This window comes from Rhizopus delemar, genomic scaffold, assembly GCF_000149305.1.
Source record: "Rhizopus delemar RA 99-880 supercont3.2 genomic scaffold, whole genome shotgun sequence".
Taxonomy (NCBI): domain Eukaryota; kingdom Fungi; phylum Mucoromycota; class Mucoromycetes; order Mucorales; family Rhizopodaceae; genus Rhizopus; species Rhizopus delemar.
In genome coordinates this window covers 1531468-1552663 of record NW_027137828.1, presented here as the reverse complement: position 1 = coordinate 1552663, position 21196 = coordinate 1531468, and the positions used below count along the sequence as shown (strand labels likewise).

At 36.2% G+C, this 21196-nt stretch overlaps 8 protein-coding genes across 8 annotated transcripts; 4 read left to right on the top strand and 4 right to left on the bottom strand.

Moving 5' to 3' along the window:
• Nucleotides 1–444: 444 nt before the first annotated feature.
• On the bottom strand, nt 445–1912 carry RO3G_02827 (uncharacterized protein; the record flags this gene model as incomplete). The annotated part of the gene is made up of 5 exons (XM_067657418.1): nt 445–466; nt 642–862; nt 921–1094; nt 1164–1424; nt 1502–1912. The coding sequence occupies 5 exons, from the start codon at nt 1910–1912 to the stop codon at nt 445–447; spliced, it is 1089 nt and encodes a 362-aa protein (XP_067513519.1).
• A 2040-nt stretch (nt 1913–3952) lies between these two features.
• On the bottom strand, nt 3953–4695 carry RO3G_02826 (uncharacterized protein; the record flags this gene model as incomplete). The annotated part of the gene is made up of 5 exons (XM_067657417.1): nt 3953–4048; nt 4165–4252; nt 4332–4358; nt 4467–4615; nt 4651–4695. The coding sequence occupies 5 exons, from the start codon at nt 4693–4695 to the stop codon at nt 3953–3955; spliced, it is 405 nt and encodes a 134-aa protein (XP_067513518.1).
• An 85-nt stretch (nt 4696–4780) lies between these two features.
• Nucleotides 4781–5067, bottom strand: RO3G_02825 (uncharacterized protein; the record flags this gene model as incomplete). Its single annotated transcript, XM_067657416.1, has 2 exons — nt 4781–4897; nt 4990–5067. 2 exons carry the CDS (start codon nt 5065–5067, stop codon nt 4781–4783), a joined length of 195 nt encoding a protein of 64 aa, XP_067513517.1.
• An 883-nt stretch (nt 5068–5950) lies between these two features.
• On the bottom strand, nt 5951–7120 carry RO3G_02824 (uncharacterized protein; the record flags this gene model as incomplete). The annotated part of the gene is made up of 2 exons (XM_067657415.1): nt 5951–5999; nt 6168–7120. 2 exons carry the CDS (start codon nt 7118–7120, stop codon nt 5951–5953), a joined length of 1002 nt encoding a protein of 333 aa, XP_067513516.1.
• Nucleotides 7121–9792: 2672 nt separating this feature from the next.
• Nucleotides 9793–10645, top strand: RO3G_02823 (uncharacterized protein; the record flags this gene model as incomplete). Its single annotated transcript, XM_067657414.1, has 4 exons — nt 9793–9958; nt 10012–10083; nt 10152–10259; nt 10323–10645. The coding sequence occupies 4 exons, from the start codon at nt 9793–9795 to the stop codon at nt 10643–10645; spliced, it is 669 nt and encodes a 222-aa protein (XP_067513515.1).
• A 760-nt stretch (nt 10646–11405) lies between these two features.
• On the top strand, nt 11406–12197 carry RO3G_02822 (uncharacterized protein; the record flags this gene model as incomplete). Its single annotated transcript, XM_067657413.1, has 1 exon — nt 11406–12197. The coding sequence occupies one exon, from the start codon at nt 11406–11408 to the stop codon at nt 12195–12197; it is 792 nt and encodes a 263-aa protein (XP_067513514.1).
• A 2953-nt stretch (nt 12198–15150) lies between these two features.
• On the top strand, nt 15151–18552 carry RO3G_02821 (uncharacterized protein; the record flags this gene model as incomplete). Its single annotated transcript, XM_067657412.1, has 1 exon — nt 15151–18552. One exon carries the CDS (start codon nt 15151–15153, stop codon nt 18550–18552), a length of 3402 nt encoding a protein of 1133 aa, XP_067513513.1.
• Nucleotides 18553–19332: 780 nt separating this feature from the next.
• On the top strand, nt 19333–20016 carry RO3G_02820 (uncharacterized protein; the record flags this gene model as incomplete). Its single annotated transcript, XM_067657411.1, has 1 exon — nt 19333–20016. The coding sequence occupies one exon, from the start codon at nt 19333–19335 to the stop codon at nt 20014–20016; it is 684 nt and encodes a 227-aa protein (XP_067513512.1).
• Between the last annotated feature and the right edge of the window lie 1180 nt (nt 20017–21196).

Below are 21196 nucleotides of genomic sequence, written 5' to 3'. Positions count from 1 at the left end.
AAGCCTTACAAACTTTTTATATGGATACCTATGAAATACCTATTATGAATACAATCAGTACAACTATAAAATCATTCAAAAAAATTAACTTGCTTGGACAACACTACCAACAGTCAGACAATCATTCATCATCATCATGCATTCAAGCCTTTATGAACAATCAATTACGTATTGGTCAAATATCATACTTTTTCAGTCATTCATTTAACAACTCAACTCATTATTTTGCATTCGTCAATTGGTACAGCCATGCGACTCAACATTTTCCCACCTTCGATGGTACTGGCATCCAAGTGTGGAAGAACCAATTTGATCCAGTTTCAAGCAACAGCATACTTCCAATTTATAGAATCTTCAATCCTGTTGCTGTATGCCCATATATCGATAAGCACCTTCTTACTCTCGCTCTGCCAAGACGAATTTATATGTAACAACTATGCTAAATTATTCAAACCTTCTTTTATTACTATTATTATTATTTATTTTATTATATATTTTACTAAAGAATCATTTATTAGACTATTATTGTTATTTGTTTTTTTTTTTAAAAAAAAAGATTTTATTCAATTTGCAGAGACAACAAAAGAGGCAGCAAAAAAAAAAAAAAAAAAAAAAAAGGAAAAGAGAAAGTAAACGCTTACTGCATGGGATTAGCAGCAGCAGAAGAGGAAGAGCCAGAGACCTCAGCCGAAAAGCCAAGGCCAGGGGAAGAAAAGGCCCAAGAGGGATAATCCTCATGGTCAAGGTTTGTAGGGAACTCCTTGTCGAAGTATTCCACCACCCTTCTTGTTCTATTGATGGTGCCTTTTTTCGACAAGGAATTCCTCCATGCTTTTTGAAGAACAGCATGGAATTCGTCCACCTGTAGATTAAGTAAAGGTATATTAGAAAATAAACACTATTACAAAAATATTACTTACTGCTTTGCTTCGAAATAGTGGTCTTTTTACTACAAACACAGGACCATGTTCATCCTCAGGACCATCTTCTTCCTCTGACGTCCAATCGGTCATCAGAATTTGTTTTCCAAAAGGAAAACGAGCTTCAAATTCCTCAGGGGCCGCATTGTAAGCATTTCGCCTCATGGCGAGCTTCTAATGTAAAAAAGTAATGTAAGTACTTGAAACACTATATATTTCAATCTTTAAATACTAATTACTTACTGCATGCACACGACTACGACGCGTTGAATCTTCTGACGTAGCCGTTAGCCCCTTACTTTCTCTCACCATGTAGTTGAATTTGTTTCTGACCATGCTGCGCATGTCAGAAACAGTAATGCCAGCAGAAAATGGCTCCTTCTTGGCAGCTGCTACAAGCAAATCCCTGACCTTTGCGTTTTGCTTGTAGCGCAAGACCTCCTTCAGGTCAAAGGTGACACCACGAGGAACCAAATGCTCTCTATAGTACTTCAATATAAAAGCCTATGGTTCAAAAAGGTACAAAAAAAATTTTTGTTATTATTTTGCACATGCTAATTTGTTTTTTAAATTTAAATTACACTTGTCAAGGCCTTATTCTCTTTGACCTCAGAAGGTTGCTGCTGTGGAGGCTGCTGTTGGGGAGGCTGCTGCTGCTCTTGTTGCTGTTGTTGCAACAATTGAGTTAGCTGCTCAATCTTCAGCTCTTGCCGACGTTGATTCTCCTCCTGTCGGCGTTGAATTTGCTCTTGCTGCTGCATCTGAGCAAAAATGGCCTCAAGGGTTGGGCCACTTGCCAAGCTGACAGCAGGAGAGCCAACTGGGCCTTGAAGGCGAGAAGGCTCAAAGCTGTCAAAAGACGCAACAGCAGTGGGAGCAGGAGAAGGGGACGGCGCAACAGTGGATGATGATCCAGTAATGCTTGAAGATATTCTTGCCCTTTTAGGGGCATTACTGGGAACGTTGATAGGGGTAGCGACACGACGAGACATTTTTTTAAAACAGATAATATAGGGAAAAAGAAAAAGACAAGAGTACAAAATGAACTAAAAATGAATACAAAGTAAGGTGATGCTTTTATTTGTTTTACAAAAAAAGCAAAGAAAAAAAAAAAAGAAAAAGAAAAAGCCTTTATAGTTAAAGATATTACATTTGAATAATAATAAAAAAAAGAATTTAAACTGTTTATGAATAACCTCTCTGAGTGTTTCAATAGTTAAACCATATTAAAGAAAACTTGTTTTTAATCGATAGTAGGTAATTGTAACACTGGTAAAATGATGCTATAAAAAAAAGTACTTTTTTTTTCCTTTTTTTTTTCCTTTTTTTTTTTAAAAAAAAAACATTCTTTCTAAAAGGTAAGTTCTTAATATTATATATATTCTATTTCTGTTCTAATGATACTTGTACTTTAGTAAAATCGTAATGGTTGCTTTCTTGATGTTTTAAATGGTCTTTATAAAATCTCTTTCCCAGGATTATCATTGCTTCTTCTTTTACTTGTTGGTATAAGCTTGGCTAGTGTCTTTTTTTACCTGGTTCACCTAAATTAAGGTACTATTACTTTTACTACATGTATACAATAGCTAATTATTATTATAGATGCGTGCTGCTTCCCTTTTCTTTACTTGTTGGTATATGCTTAGCTAGTCTTCTTCTGGCCTATCTAAAGAAAGGTACTATTACTTCTACTACGTATACTCGATAGTTAATAATTATTATAGATACGTGCTACTTTGCTTTGGCCTTTTACTGTTTCTTTCTCGTCCTTGCTTTGGTTCTTAAGTACTGATGTCTTTTCTTCTTTTGCTTTGAGTGCCCAAGTCCTTAAAACCTTGAATCCTTGTGTCTTTGCATCCTTGAGCTTGGCTTTTTTTTTTCTTTTTTTTTTTTCTTTTTTTTTTTCTTGTGAGAACTTTTTGAGTCCCACGAAATTAATCGATGTATTTTTAGATTAGATGATGCTATCGTGATGACATTAGGTAAGTCAAGCAAACTTTTAAAACGTTACGAGCAAAGAAATACTGTATATTGTTATTATTATTTTATTTAAATAAAAAAAAAAGCTATTTTTATAAACCAAATTCCTATTTTTTGGTATATATGAAGCAATATTTATTGCAATGTGAATGGTTAATAAAGAAGTATATAAGCAATATGAGTGGTTGTTAAAGAAGTATATAAAGCCATATGAGTGGTTAATAAAGAAGCATATAAAGCCATATGAGTGGTTAATAAAGAAGCATATAAGGCAATATGAGCGGTCGATAAAGAAGTATATAAGGAAATATGAGCGGTCGATAAAGAAGTATATAAGGCAATATGAGCGGTCGATAAAAGAACAAAAGGGCAAATAAAGAAATGCTTTAAAACTTATGATTCGTTGCCCAAACGTTGGCAAGTATTGAGTAAAACGTGTCGACTGCTCTGGTAAAAGAATGCTAAATGACTTCCACTTGCTCTTTTAATGAATACTGAACGTTAACTGCACTGCCGCGAAAAACGTTTAAAACATCCATAAAATATCGTGTGTTTGCATGATCTTTGGCGTGTTTGCCTTCAATTATTCTAAAACTGAACGCTTACTTTCTCCAGTTATTTGTAGTGCCGACGTCATCACGTTGCTGATTGCAGAGATGTGCTTATAAGTTGTGCTGAATGGAAGATTGATGAAAAAAAAGCGTTTTTATCCTTAACTTTATTTTATATAAACCTAAACCTTAATTCCATTTTTGGATTATTGTAACAAGCAAATACTTATTGTCTCGATCCTTTGTGTTCACGTTCATTAAATTTATATATAATCTTTATTGTATATTTTAACTGAACAATCCCTAATTACTACTTTTATTCTATTACTACTCGTGAAGAAGTTTGTTGACTTAATCTGAAGGAAGAGATTATTTTTGACGAATATACTACAATAATATACTCAGAAGGAATTGGTGGAATTATTGCTATATTCAAATCAATCACTACGTGCAGCAGTAGAGCAACAACAATACATATCGTAACCAGTAATATTATAACACCTACAGTAGGTCAAAAAACTGCTGCAAGGAATTGCAAAATTCATGTTTTACAGCTGCTTGTCCATGGATACTGCACCAAACTATCTCAAACTTTGACTGTTTGTACCTCAATAGAAAGTGCGTTTATTCGTCGATTATCGGATATGGGCAATGTTTATTGGTGGAATTTGATACTGCTAAAGGTAGTATTTTAAACATCCGGTATTTTTTACTTGTTTACATATGTTTGAAATAATGAATTTTAATATGAACCAACCGGTTGCCATCACAATTTTTCTCTCTTTTGACGTGATTAGAATGCTATCTGTATTTAAGAGTGCTTACAATTCCTTTATTTTAAATTTTATATTCCCTTGTTTAAATTATTTCTCTTTTTTACCCTCTCGTCAATCGTATGCATAAATGACTGTCAAAGGAGAAAGTAAACGATCTCAAACAGACATTAACCGAATCCACATCAAAATATGATATTGCTAAGGAGGCTGGATTACATGAATCAACTGTTAGTAGATACTTTATAACGTTGTTTTCAAGTAGGACAGTGAGCACAGGTGATAGACCTGCAGTAGTCTCCAAAGTGACGAAGCGGTTAATCAAAAGAAAAGTCATTGAACGGGTTTTAAAGACTTCCAAAGAGGTATACCGGGAGCCTGTTGGATTTGGCTACGATATCTCATACCAGTCAGAAATTAACGTACTGAAATCAATGGAGTTCCATTTTCTGATAGAAAAAAAGGAGCCATTTCAGACAAAAGTGCATACGTAGCATCAGTTGAAATGGAACAAGGAGCATCAGGATTGGGCAATGGTTGACTGACAACAAATCGTTTACTTTAATGAAACCAAGATCAACGTATTGGGGGTTTGATGGTGATAATCACTATCGGAAAAGGCCAAGTGACCTTTTTCAACATCATGACCTGGATTTTGTAATCCAGCATGAAGCTAGCAAATTGATGTCCTGGTGTTGTATAACCTCTGAAGGACCAGGATATGCTTGCTAAATTTACGATGGAAACTTGAACTCGGGTGTTTACCAGCATATTTTGAACACTACGCTTCGTGATAGTATGAAGTACTACAATTTCGACTGGTCCAACATTTAATTTTAGCATGACAATGACCCAAAGCACAAGGCATAATTTACAATGGCCTAGTTATGTAGTAACCAAGAGAGCTATATTAACGATTGGCCAGCTCAGAGCCCGGACTTAAATTCAATCGAGCACGTATGGCATCCATTGAAGTTGTAGCTCAATTATTACGAACGTAGAGCAAAGAACACAGATGTGCTTTGGGAACGAGTTGATGAAATATGAATTGACTTCGATAAATAACTTTGCCAAAGGCATGTAGATAACATTTTGAGAAGAACTCAAGAGATTATTAATAGAAAAGGAGGTTCAACTAAATATTAATAAATAAATTCATTCCGTTCAAATTTTCGTTTTTCCAAATTTTCAAATTGCGCATCTCATACTTCCTTCAATACTTATCCAATAGGGCTTAAACTCTTTCGGATTTTTCAAGACATGTAGAAGATTTACTATGTGGGAACAGAGGCAGTTTGTGCCATTGTAACAGGATGTGCGCTACAAAAACCAAGAAAAATGGATTCCTTGCAGCAGTTTTTTGACCTACTGTAAGTACCAATTGTCTCAGTTTTGATAGGTGACTGGTAAATCTGGCTGATAAACTCAACTCGGTTCGGAGATATGTTTATGCGAAGCGCTACGGGAAATATGATTGGCTGAATGGTCTATAGTGGAGAACGGGTATAGTCGACACCAACTGAAGGAGGACCCCTGGGTTGATCAGGTGACCTGCAACTTGCTGGCGGAGCTCAAGTGAATTGATGGCCATATACAGTTGGGGTGCACTTTCCTTTTTTTTGTCGGTGAGGTTCTAGGTTTAGCTGGGTGGTTCGATATACAGTGGGTCAAAAAACTGCACCAACGCAACTCAGTTTTTCGGAAATACCAGTATAGCTCTGTCAGTTTAACAGTAAACATTACGAAACTTGGAACAAAAAGAGTTAATACTGTTACTATTTATTGATAAAAGTTTCAAAGTCAGTTGCGGAGTATTGATCTAAGGAGCGCTCAGCAAAAAGAGGAGGTCGGTTGGTGCAGTTTTTTGACTTTTCTAATATTTAGTGGATCCACCCTTTTCTGCTAAGACAGCTTGTATTCTGTCGGGCATACTGTCTATATACTTGATGCATTGTTCCTTAGTAAACGAATTCCATTCATTTTCGACTCTTTGCCACAGGTCATGGATGCTAGTCGCCCTATTATCATACATGCTTAGCTTTAACTTCAAATGATGCCATATATGTTCAATAGGATTAAGATCTGGACTTTGTGATGGCCAATCGTCAATGTAAATCATGCCACTATCCTTCATCCATTGTGTTGTGGACTTTGATCGATGTTTGGGATCATTATCGTGCTGAAATACCGACGTTTCCCAGTTCAGACCATAGTATTCCATAGTGTCTTTTAGACTTGTACCAAGGATTTCTTGGTATACCTCTGAATTCATGGTGCCATTATAGATCTGACATGCGTATCCAGGTCCTTCGCTGGTTATACAACCCCATAACATGAGACCACCGCCTCCATGCTTCACAGTAACGTCGATATGGTGAGGCTGTAAACGATCACATTTTCTTTTCCAGTAATACTTGCAACCATCAGAGCCCCAAATGTTGATTTTCGTCTCATCAGAAAAGATAACACGTCGCCAATCATGTACTGTCCAATATTGATGCTTTTTAGCCCATGTTAATCGAGCCTTCTTGTGCTTTTCAGTCAATAATGGCTTCTTCTTTTTGATCTCAGCATAAATTTCAACTGAATGTAAGACATTAATTGCCGATTGATACGACATAGGGTGTCCCAGCTCCTCCAACTTCATTTGCACATCCTTGGCAGTCTTTAAACAACCTGTGAGCACTTGTCTCTTGATGTATCGACGTGTTGACTCTGCCACAATGCTCGGTCTGCCTCCTCTTTTACGTATTCTATCGTGTATCCACTTATTTGCATACCTATTGACGGTATTTCTATGCACTCCAACTCGTTTCCCAATGACTGCAGGATCAACACCGTTCTCTAATAATGCTTTGATACTGTTTTGAATATCGGATGGAAGCTTTTTGGGCATTTCTAATGATGGATGGATACTGACGATGTATGATGGGTTTGGGTAAAGTAGGAAAGAAAAAAAAGAAAACAATTGCAAAAAAATTTATTTTAAGGTCCCCAGTGTGACTAGTAATAAAAAAAATTAGATTAAATCCGCCGGAATAGTCTCAGTCTGAACATATGATACCAAATACCTTTTCATTTTAAAAGTCAAAAAACTGCACCAACCGACCTCCTCTTTTTGCTGAGCGCTCCTTAGATCAATACTCCGCAACTGACTTTGAAACTTTTATCAATAAATAGTAACAGTATTAACTCTTTTTGTTCCAAGTTTCGTAATGTTTACTGTTAAACTGACAGAGCTATACTGGTATTTCCGAAAAACTGAGTTGCGTTGGTGCAGTTTTTTGACCCACTGTATATATTGGGTGCTTCTTCCGATGACATTCGCTCAGATCATATGTTTTGCTTTCTCTCTTCCGTTTGACGTTTTCTTTTGTCTGATGTTTTATTTTCTTTCCTTATCATCAGTTACCCTCGTCCATGTCCTGATCTGTTTGTTTTTTGTTAATGCTACTGATTCTCTGATAATACTTTATACATTTGCAAAAGTATATAAAGTGATGTATCCATCATTCATAACTCGATATGAAAACAGTATTAATAAGCTACATGTAAATGTATCCAATAGACAAGCTACAGGTAATTCGGATAATCTTCATTAAGGATAAGATGCTGCGTAATTGCACGGTTAAACTACATTAAATCCAGGAACTAAATCACAGTCAGCCGCAGTCAATCATATACGAGTATTCTATGACAAATATAACAATAGAAGAACACGTAACCCTTATCTATTTGTCATCAGCTATATCATACTCATTAATTATTAATCCATGACATGAAATATTATCCGTGTATGAAAAGTATAAATAGAGTACAATTTTCTTATTAAATAAAACAATCTCTTTATCGAGTCTCGTCCTCTCTTGTTCCTTTTTATTCTTGGATAAATCATAAAGTCTTGTAAATTGTTATTGAATAAAAAAAAAAAGGAAAGGGACCTATTTTTTTACTTTATTTTTTTTTTCTTTCTTTTGAATAATCAAGGTTCCCTTCAATCTTTGTTTATTCACTCGCTCTTATACGTACACTTGCCTTCATCTATTTGGTGTTTCTCTTATTATTCTGGTACCAATTGCTCGAAGTAGGTTTTTTCAGTCGGCCTAGGTTCTCGTTCGAATTGAAGTGAATTAATAGAAAATCAAATAGGCAACTTCAGTGGATATATCTTTACCGTCTTATACAAGTCCTTCAAAAAAGTATATCTTCTCCCTTAGTACATTATCAGTTTGATAAGATACTGGCCGTTAGTGGAGTAAACTCGACTTGAGTTCGCAGCAAGAAATAATCAAGGTTAATCGCTGACCATACGACTGGATGATGTACTCTTTAGTGAAGGAAGCATATTGTATGATGGTGAAGGAGGTGACGGGAAAGGAAACGATAAAGAGGGAAAAGGAAAGACAAAAAAAAAGAGAAAGAAAAGAGAAAATTATTTTACAAGAAGTGGGGTGTCCGTAGCGGTTCCGAAATGGGTTTCGATGGCTACGTCACAAAGTGATCCAGTTGGCTAGAATAATTTTTCTTAATTTGTATATTTTGTCTCTGAACCTACTGCTCCTCTACCTCTATCCCTGATCAAGCAACTCCTCATACGTTAATTTGTTATCACCACCATCTCTAACAATAATCGAAAGTTTATCCCTTGAATGGCCTGTTTTTATTTAATATTCTCATATTTTTATAGTCGTTTAATGTATTTATCGATATCTGTAAAGGTATAAATAACTGTCAATTGTAAAGCAAATAAACATCATCGTTTTACTTGGATTCATTTTTGATTCAATTTTATTCGAGTCTTATTTTATTTTTACTTTTATTCTTTACACCTCCTTACAGAAATACTTCTCCTCTCAGAGATTATTTTTGTAATTACAAGCGAACACTTACCTTAACAAACTCTCCCTGGATTCTATATTCTGGTACCAATTGAACGAAGTAGGTTTTTTCAGTCGGCCTTGGTTCTCGTTGCGGTTGAAGTGAATTAATAGAACTTACAGTAGTTATTCTAGTTGGTATTTCTTGTCTTTGCTGTGGTAATCATCTCCCTCAAAAAGAGTACCTTCTCCCTTAGTACATTCTCATGTTATGATAGGAGACTGGTAAATCTGGTTGATAAACTCAACTCGGTTCGCACTGCAAATAATAGCGAATATTACTCGAATATTAAGAGCTTAATATTACTAATTTTAAGACCGCTTTTTTTAAAAGTTGATAAAGCACTCAAAAATATAAATTTTGTATCGTAAATGGGCCTTGAATATCACAGTTATATATAGATTTGATTTATGACTTTGAAAGAAATTATTATATATAAAAAACAAAAGTTTATTTTTTACGTCAAGGGTAAGCATGTTAAGGAGGTAAAAATGACTGAAGTTAAAAAATCCTCCCACTTAGGACTTTAAATTCAGTTTTCTTTTTTTCTTTTTTTTTTGTTAAGTTATTTTCTTAGGCAAAATTTCATATTAATATATTTTAAAGTCAGGGTTACTTTTTTGTGCTTTGAAATTTTTCTTGCTGTATTTTTTTTTTCTTATTTCAAAAGCTTGCTCGTTTTCTATTATAATGCCTAACAAAAATCTTTACATTTGTGTTTGCCCTGAAGTTTGTGCCATCAAGGCTAATGGCTATGATATTGTAAAAAAATCAACTTTTGAACGCCATGAAGTAACTCGACAGTACTCCACAATTTACTCAACGTACCCTGTTCACCATTTACACGGCCAACACGGTATGAATGTTACTTTTAGTTGTAATAAATGTATCCTAAGACTTCTTAAATAGTAAATGATGACATGTTGACGATGTTTGGCCAATCTGAAAGTCAAATTACTGAAGCCATGGAAGTTGATTCCAGTAGATATAAATTTTTATTAGCTGTTGAAATACAGCAACATAATACGTTACTCATTTCAATTCATTAGGTACGAATTTAGAGGAAATAGATGACAATGGTGAAGCAATTGATTTCGACAACGTTGATCTTGACCTTGATGATGATTATGAAGATCAATTCAATGAAAATGCTGATGGTAATTCTTATTTTCTTCTGCCAAAAAAAAAAAAAAAAAAACACTGAAACTTGTTTATTGTAGAAACACCTATGTACACTAATAGAAGCTTTCCACCCCTTGATGAGCCACTTTCATTGTACCTGTTCTTTTTTGTGATTTTGTTCAAAACAAAATTTTTGACTGATGATCAAACTGAATTATTAATGGAATGTATGAATGTGGTTCTTCTTTTTACCAACATGAAGTATCGATTTCCTGTTGAGGCCACCACTCTCTTGTCCAGCTCAGAATTATTGAAAAGATGCTACGAGGGCGTCACACAATATTCTGTATGTAAGGGTTGTCATCGACTTTATCGTTTAAACGAGAATGGAAGATCAACCGTTACTGTTGTTATGTTCTGATAAAAGAAATAACAAAGATAAACCAAAAGAATACTTTTTGAGACTGAACTTTATTTAAGACAATCTTAATTGTTAAAAAGAAAACATTACAAAGTCTACTATTTATATTCTTCTATCAGTTGGCGGGTAAATGAGTAGTTATGAGCGTAGATCCAATCATTGACACTTTTGATTGAAGAATGATCACTGAATCGATTATGAAAATTTTTAATTCGTTGTTTTTATATATCTTATTGTTCTTTAACTGATCTGGGATAACTGTCCCGTCTTCATTGAGAGGAAAGATATATGTATATGAAATGCCTCCAGTCAGATCAAAGTTGACTAGGTACCTGATCCATTATTATTCATTTACAGAAATGATGAATAGTAAAGATCATGACTTACAGTGGCCGTCAAAACTGGTCGCATGTTTTCATATTTTGCCTATACGCACTATCTTCTTCTTCATTTCTTAGTTTATAGCGCTGAAATATAGTTCATTCGAAAGAGCAAACTCTGGACAATTATATGGCAACACAGACATCACAGTAGAACCAGTATATTGGTAGTAATTGGCACTTAAAGTCCGACGGTACATGCGACCAGTTTTGACGGCGTTTGTAAGTAACATAATATAGTCACAAAAATGTGGCTTAATTGTAATTTTTTCTTATTTTTTCTTCTCTTTCTTCTTTCATCGTAATATTATTTACATGTAAGTGCTCTTTTGTTAAATTGCAGCACGCCATTAAGACATTTATACCATTGCAGATCCGACATGCGTGCATTTTCAAATGACAAAGCAAACAACATCTACTTATTGCTGAGATCCAAGAAGTCAAACAGCGAAATAGCAAAACAAATTGGTGTTAGTCGTACCACTGTTCAGAAGTACCGCTCATCTCTTAAGATGAGTAGAAATGTTGATGAAGGTGGTCGCCCATCTCTAATTAGCCAACCCATGGTGAACTACATCCGGAGATTAGTCACCTTAGGAAGAAAAAATAACGCTGTAAAGATCCAAAAAGCTCTAAAAGAAGAATTTGGAATATCTGTAAGTGATAGTACAGTACGCCGCGTTCTTAAAAAAGCTGGCTTTATAGCGTTTGTCAAGTCTCAAAAACCTTTGCTACGCAGCCAAAACATCGTGAAACGCCTTCAGTGGGCCAAATCGCACCAACATTGGACTGTGGATGACTGGAAACGGGTCATATTCTCAGATGAGACTAAAGTAAATCGTTTTGCATCCGACGGAAAGGCTTATGCATGGAAACTACCCCATGAGGAATTGAACTCGCAACATGTACAGCAAACCGTCAAGCATGGAGGCGGTAATATCATGGTCTGGAGCTGCCTTACATGGGAAGGTGTTGGATGGATAGTTGATGTTGGTCATTGTATGAATAGTGAAGGCTATCTTGAGGTCTTAAAAGATGATTTACTCAAGACAATGGAAAGTTACGGCTTGGATTCCTCCAAAATGGTGTTTCAGCAGGACAATGATCCGAAGCATACATCGAAGGTAGTGAAAGAATGGATTGACCAGCAGTCATTTGAAGCATTGGAATGACCTCCTCAATCACCAGACCTAAATCCCATAGAGCATATGTGGGCACATTTAAAGAGAGAGCTATTTCATAGCTATGAGGCACCACCAAGTAGTATGCATGCGCTATGGGAGCGTATAGGTCAGAGCTGGTATGCCATTTCTAAAGAAGAATGCCAGAAATACATCGAAAGTATGCCGAAAAGGCGTGCTGCAGTTATTAAAGCAAAAGGTCGTTGGATTAAATATTGATTTTTTAAATAAAGTGTGTAAAAATGTTGACTTACAAACGCCGTCAAAACTGGTCGCATGTACCGTCGGACTTTAAGTGCCAATTACTACCAATATACTGGTTCTACTGTGATGTCTGTGTTACCATATAATTGTCCAGAGTTTGCTCTTTCGAATGAACTATATTTCAGCGCTATAAACTAAGAAATGAAGAAGAAGATAGTGCGTATAGGCAAAATATGAAAACATGCGACCAGTTTTGACGGCCACTGTATTTAGTGTTCATGTTTACTTTATAGAGTGAATCTAATAGTGATAGTTTTATATATAAAAAGAAGAAGAATATATTTTATTTAATAAAAATTTAAATTATTATCTTTTATCAATTTTAATATACTTCTTTTAGTTGTGATTATTCAATGTCCGTTATGATCAGACTCTGTTCTACAACAACTGTTTGCAGAAAATGTGACGAACCTTTGATCATTGGAGGCGCAAGTAACTCCCATCTTCCTAAGATGTTGTTTGAATACAATTCTATCGTATCTACGTTGAAGAAGTTCATGTGTCGCCCAGGATTTGTTGATTCACTCCTTAAATGGAAAAGTCGCCCTCAGCAACAAAATTTGATGTTAGATGTTTATTGTTGTATCCACACAACTAATAAAGTGAACATTCATGGATAAACTTGGATACTACAGAATTATAGTCTAACCAGATTGTTTAGTATAGGGGGGTTTTAGGTACAGTAGGTCAAAAAACTGCTGCAAGGAATCCATTTTTCTTGGTTTTTGTAGCGCACATCCTGTTACAATGGCACAAACTGCCTCTGCTCCCACATAGTAAATCTTCTACATGTCTTGAAAAATCCGAAAGAGTTTAAGCCCTATTGGATAAGTATTGAATGAAGTATGAGATGCGCAATTTGAAAATTTGGAAAAACGAAAATTTGAACGGAATGAATTTATTTATTAATATTTAGTTGAACCTCCTTTTCTATTAATAATCTCTTGAGTTCTTTTCGAAATGTTATCTACATGACTTCCGAAAAGATATTTATCGAAGTCAATTCATATTTCATCAACTCGTTCCCAAAGCACATCTGTGTTCTTTGCTCTACGTTCGTAATAATTGAGCTACAACTTCAATGGATGCCATACGTGCTCGATTGAATTTAAGTCCGGGCTCTGAGCTGGCCAATCGTTAATATAGCTCTCTTGGTTACTACATAACTAGGCCATTGTAAATTATGCCTTGTGTTTTGGGTCATTGTCATGCTAAAAGTAAATGTTGGACCAGTCGAAATTGTAGTACTTCATACTATCACGAAGCGTAGTGTTCAAAATATGCTAGTAAACACCCGAGTACAACTTTCCATCGTAAATTCAGCAAGCATATCCTGGTCCTTCAGAGGTTATACAACACCAGGACATCATTTTGCTAGCTTCATGCTGGATTACAAAATGCAGGTCATGATGTTGAAAAAGGTCACTTGGCCGTTTCCAATAGTGATCAGCATCATCAAAGCCCTATACGCTGAGCTTGGTCTCATTAAAGTACACTGTTTACTGTCAGTCACTCATTGCCTAATCCTGATGCTCCTTGACCCGTTCTAACTGATGCTACGTATGCGTTTTTGTCTGAAATAGCTTCTTTTTTTCTATCAGAAAATGGAACTCCATTGATTTCAGTACGTTAATTTCTGACTGGTATGAGATATCATAGCCAAATCCAAACAGCTCCCGGTATACCTCTTTGGAAGTCTTTAGAACCCTTTGCATGACTTTTCTTTTGATTAACCGCTTCGTCACTTTGGAGACTATTGCAGGCCTATCACCTGAGCTCACTGTCCTACTTGAAAACAAAGTTATAAAGTATCTACTAACAGTTGATTCATGTAACCCAGCCTCCTTAGCAATATCATATTTTGATGTGGATTCGGTTAATGTCTGTTTGAGATCGTTTACTTTCTCCTTTGACAGTCATTTATGCATACGATTGACGAGAGGGTAAAAAAGAGAAATAATTTAAACAAGGGAATATAAAATTTAAAATAAAGGAATTGTAAGCACTCTTAAATACAGATAGCATTCTAATCACGTCAAAAGAGAGAAAAATTGTGATGGCAACCGGTTGGTTCATATTAAAATTCATTATTTCAAACATATGTAAACAAGTAAAAAATACCGGATGTTTAAAATACTACCTTTAGCAGTATCAAATTCCACCAATAACCATTGCCCACATCCGAAAATTAACGAATAAATTTCCTTCCTATTGTGGCACAAACAGTCAAAGTTTGAGATAGTTTGGTGCAGTACCCATGGATAACCAGCTGTAAAACCTGAATTTTGCAATTCTGTCATGTTTTGACATGTCAATAAGATAACAGTCTTATCATTCTAAGCTAAATCTTTACAAATGAGTTTGAATAAGAATAGATCCTGATAATTACCAACTGCCCTGAACAGTCAAGTTTCACTTTCATCTCAACAGTTGATTATTTACATCAGTTTATAAAATTTTTCTTATACATGTCAAATCATATCGGTCGTAACTATCTCTTGTCATTTAATCTCAGGTCTTGCTCAAACTAATATAAATAGCCTTGGAATCTTTCTTTAATAAAAGTATTGGACTTTAGAACTATTGTTCGGTCTCGTTAATTCTTCTTTGTTCATATTTTTATACTTAAAACACTTCATTTTTTTTAACGAATTCTGAACTCTTAATCGCAAATACAAATATGGTTAAAGAAGATCAAACTCCTAGTCCTTTTACTCATGGTGAAACTGATACGTTTGAAACGAATATGGAAGAAATACCAAAGGCCATTGAAGATACTGAAATGACCAATGCTGAAGAAACCTCATCCCCTATGGCAACAAGTCATGTAGCAAGTGATGATAAGCCCGTTGATGCTGTTATGGGTTTAAGAGTTACTTTAGAGAACCTTAGACAGCAAATTGCTCACGCTGTGATATCTGGTGCCCCACAAGAACACCTCAAAGGGTTACAAGAGCGAGCAGTGACCATTAAGAACTGTATCATGTTTTTAGATGAAGCACAGGCTTTTTGCGTCTCTCCTTCTACGCCTACAGGTGAAGCGGTCCTTGGTCCTGGCAACCATTTAAACACTTCTTACCCTCGTTCCGCTCATGTCATCCCACCTGACCTTCCCATCTGGCAGTGGCAGGGTAATGTATGGAGAAAAGAAGCAGATGTGCACGATTCAGTGGAAGATTTACTGGATACTTTCGCTCTCATCGTTGAATCAAATGGGCTATCCATAGATTCTAGCTGGTCCCGATTAGTGCCTATCAAAATGAACAGGGATCAGCGATCATGGTTCAATGAAGTCCTTAAGGGTCGCAACTTGGTATGGTCTGAAGTCAGAAGTATCATAGTCAAAACATACGCTGCACAAGACGTAGCACAAGAGCTAGAGTATATGGACCAACTCTTGTCCCTTAAAATGGTTCCAGCAGAATCCATAGAAGCCTTCACTGATAGATTCCAAAGAATCCGCAGGGCAGCTAAGTGGGACGATGACATCAGGACTGCCTCCATATACAAACGAGCTTTACCAGCATTTTTGCGGCAAGAGGTCTCTCGCTCCTTGTTGAACCTAGGAAGAGATCAGCAAGACTCTGTCGCAAAAGTCGCTGCCAAGGCCAGGGTGGTACTGTCATCCAACTTGTGTTCTGAGGGTAGCCCATCACCTCGCCAAGACTCCGTCCCTGTCAAGTCTTTATCTATGTCTCTCGCATCAAATGGAACAGAGGCATCTAAGTACAACCCTAGGAACTCACATTTGTTGAGCAACTTACAGGGTATAACTAAGAAGTCCTCTTCCCCTGGTAACGTCAAAAATAAGTTCCATTGTGCCATCCATGGTCTGGCCAATCATCCTACAGACAAGTGCAACAAGTACAAGAATTTGTTGAGCCAAAGCTCCTCATCGGTGAGCCCTTCCCCCACTACCACCAATCCGCCAATGTCTTTTGTATCTGTTGCCAAAAAATGCTTTCGTTGCTCTGGTAACGTTCCATGGTCCAGGGAACACGCTGCTATCTGCCCACGAGATAAGCCCTACCATGGTCCAAGTAAGGCCATCCGTTCCGCTCGCTTGGTTACTTCAAGTTCTAATGGTAGCAAGCTCAACCTCACCATCACTCCTCAAGCTAGGCCACAACAGGCATCTTCCAAGATGTCTAGCGGTGATAGCAACTTGATGGACGTAGATGACGAGGGTTATCCAGTCAACTATGATTGTAAGAAATTAACAAAACAGAATGAAGTATTTAAAAGTACTAACCATTCTTTAATTGTACCTATCACAATAGAGAACGTGAACACTATGGCCCTGGTTGATAGTGGTTCCTCCTTTAGCACGATAGACATCAATTTTGTTAATAAATATAATATTGCAATTGATAGAAATGTATCTGGTTCCGTTATACTTGCTACAAGTGATAATGTTAGTAAACGTTTCGGTACAACCAAATTTCCATTAAGTGTTATTTACGGTGATAATGATAATAATCTTATTCATACATCCCATTCTTTTGAAGTCCTTCCTCTTTCCTTGGATACTGAAGTTGTAATAGGATTAGATCTAATGCACAAGTTGAACATTCTTGTTACCAACTTAGCCATCAGACATCCTAATCTTGCACCAGTTATTGACAAAGAGATTACGGATGATACACCTGAACCTAACAAAGCTCCTTACGGTACACGTGAGCAACAAGTTCATTTCCATAATGCTATTAAACCATTTGTTGATCAAAATGCCTTAATACCAAAGAATTCATTCTGTACTGTACCCGAGTCAGTTATACGTTTAGATACTGTTAAAGGAAAAACCGCTTACCGTGCACCATATCGTACTCCTTTTAAATTACTACCAATCATGCGTGAATGTATTGACACTTGGTTAAAGGATGAAGTTATTGAACGTGCATCACCTAATTCGGATTGGAATTCTCCTTTAACATTGGCACCTAAGAAAGACTTGCTTGGTAATCTCACAGGACATCGACCCTGTCTCGATCCTCGCTTGTTAAATTCTATTCTCGTGTCAAACGATAGACATCCTATTCCAAAGATTGAAGAGATTTTCGATCAATTACAAGGATCAACTATCTTTACCACTCTTGATCTTCGACAAGCATTTCATCGATTCCAAATCTACGAACCTGATCGTGTTAAGACCACATTCACTTTTGAAGGTCAACAATACCAATTTAGAGGTTGTCCATTTGGATTGAAACATATTGCTTCCCGTTATCAGCGAGTGATTAATATAGTGTTACGTGATTTACCTTATGCACAGGCTTTTGTTGATGATATCATCATATTTTCCAAGTCTTATGAGGAACACATCACACATGTGCAAAACATAATTCAGAGATTAACTAAAGTGAACTTGATCCTTAACCCAGACAAATGTCATTTTGCGCAGTCTACTGTTTACTTGCTTGGTTTCTGTGTTGATGCCAAAGGGTCTCGACTCGATCCTCGTAAAGTTACAAACGCTTTGACTTGGCCTAGACCTTCATCTGGAAAAGAGATTCAACGCTTTTTAGGACTGGTAAATTATTTTAGAAAATACTTGCCAAATATTTCTGAAGTCACTGCGCCTTTGGACAAATTACGTTTCGAAGGTAAACTTGATAAACTTTGGACATCTGAACAAGAAAGTGCTTTTGAAAAGATCAAGTCATTATTGTCTTCTGCGCCACTTCTTCATCATCCAGATTTAGAACAACCTTTTTACGTTGCTACTGATGCTAGTAACTATTCAATTGGTGCTGTTCTTTACCAAGTTATCAAAAATGAGACTCGATATATCGGTTTCATGGCACGCTCACTTTCTACATCTGAAAAGAATTATTCTACCACTAAACGTGAGCTATTAGCAGTGATATTTGCACTAAAGAAGTTTCATCCATTTTTGTGGGGTAACCCATTCACCTTATACACTGATCACAAGGCCCTGACTTATCTCCACACTCAGCCTGTAGCTAACGCTATGATGATCAATTGGCTGGATACTATACTGGATTATAACTTCAAAATCATCCATCGACCTGGTATTCAAAATATTCTGCCAGATGCTTTGTCGCGTCTTTTTGAACCCTGAAAAACGCTGGAGGGGGATAATAAAACCATCAAAACAATTGTCACTTCCCAAATCATCAATTCTAACGGATCAATTCTTACATCCAGAATGATGATGCCTGCTGACTTGATGACCCCAGCACCAGAAGACAGACGAAAGCTACTCATGGATACACACTTAGAAGGACACCGTGGAGCTCAAGCAATCGTAACAGCTTTACATAGTGAGGGTATTCACTGGACAAAGCTCAAAGAAGATGCGCTTGAAATAATACGTAGTTGTCCTGATTGCCAAAAATTCAATATCGCAAAACACGGATACAATCCCTTGACCTCAATCTATGCTGATGCACCTTGGGATCACATCTGTATCGATACAGCCGGACCTTTCCCTACTTCAGTACAAGGTAATCAATACATCCTTCTGGTAGTGGACGTCTTCACACGATATTGTGTACTCAAAGCCTTGCCCGATAAATCTTCTCTCACTATTGCACTTGCATTAAGGAGTATCTTATCGCTCTTTGGTCGACCAAAAATTATCCAAAGTGATAATGGTACTGAGTATGTCAATGAAATCGTAAGACTGTATGTTGAATCATCCGGTATTGATCATCGTCTCATATCAGCTTATCATCCCCGAGCTAACGGTATAGTCGAACGATGGGTTGGCAAAGCAAAAAATATTTTGCACAAAAGATTACAAGGCAGAACTGAGGATTGGGACTTGTATGTTGACAGTACCCAAGAAGCCCTCAACAATACGCATACAGCTTTACACGGCACTAGACCTTTCTCATTGATGTTTGCAAGACGTCCCAATGAAAACAAGGATTATAATAACGTGCTGGACAAAACTAAATCGCCTGAAACAATGAAACAGTTAGAAACTAGAATTAACGAGTTTAATGACACTGTCTTACCTGCTATTCGTGAAAAAATAAAAACTTCACAAGCTGCGTCTCGAGACAAGTTCAACCAAACTCACAGAATTCTAACCGATATCCCCACTGGTAGTCAAGTCACGCTCAAGAATGTAAACCGTGTTGCAAAAAGTGATCCCCTCTACGTTGGTAATTACACTGTCAAAAGAAAAACTCAAGGTGGTTCATACGTGTTGGTTGATGCAACTGGAGCACTCTTACCAAGAGATGTACCTCCATCGCAAATAAAGGTTATTTCCCAGGAAGTATCCTTATCCAATACTGATCAATCTGAATCATACGATGTTGAGGCAGTTTTACACCATAAGGGATCACCGGGTAATTACTTATATAAAGTTCGATGGAAAGGTTATGGAGAAGAAGATGACACTTGGGAACCGGCTAGTCATTTCCATGATTACAGACCGATCCAAAAGTATTGGTCACGTATAAGTGAACAAGAACCAGCGCGCGAGGTTCAACTTGTTCCTAAAAAAGATACAACCAAGAAAAGAAAAAATGTGCATCGCAATGTAACTAACTCTAAAAGAAACAGACGTTAACACATTGACCTTCTTCCACCCAACTTTCATTAACTATACATATATGTTACCAGCAAATAACGCAATTATAAAATATTTACAAGGATAGTAAAAAATGGAATTTTTTCTCATGCCTTAATATTTTTCAATTTGCACATTTGTACGCAGTCACATTTACAGACAAACATCACTTTAGCAATAAATTCCTGTTTAGGGTTTATTATCGCCTAAATGCTTTGTTCCATTCTTGAACACTATACTTTATATGTTTACATAAAGAGCCACTATACGTTATATGACTTCACCCTACCAAGCACCTATTTCTTACAACAAATAGAGCTCATCTTGACATCTCAAACCTCATTTTGACATTCAGTTAAACAAACATCTTTTTACTTGCCACATTAATTCCAGAAAAGATAATTACAACCTGGAAGGGGGCAATGTCATGTTTTGACATGTCAATAAGATAACAGTCTTATCATTCTAAGCTAAATCTTTACAAATGAGTTTGAATAAGAATAGATCCTGATAATTACCAACTGCCCTGAACAGCCAAGTTTCACTTTCATCTCAACAGTTGATTATTTACATCAGTTTATAAAATTTTTCTTATACATGTCAAATCATATCGGTCGTAACTATCTCTTGTCATTTAATCTCAGGTCTCGCTCAAACTAATATAAATAGCCTTGGAATCTTTCTTTAATAAAAGTATTCGACTTTAGAACTATTGTTCGGTCTCGTTAATTCTTCTTTTTCATATTTTAAATACTTAAAAACACTTCACCATCCACCAAATCACTTACCTCATGTTTTAGAACAGAGTCTGATCATAACGGACATTGAATAATCACAACTAAAAGAAGTATATTAAAATTGATAAAAGATAATAATATAAATCTTTATTAAATAAAATATATTCTTCTTCTTTTTATATAAAACTATCACTATTAGATTCATTCTATAAAGTAAACATGAATACTAAATAAGCCATGATCTTTACTATTCATCATTTCTGTAAATGAATAATAATGGATCAGGTACCTAGTCAAATTTGATCTGACTGGAGGCATTTCATACAAGTATACCTTTCCTCTCGATGAAGACGGGACAATACTCCCAGATCAGTTAAAGAACAATAAGATTTATAAAACAACGAATTAAAAATTTTCATAATCGATTCAGTGATCATTATTCA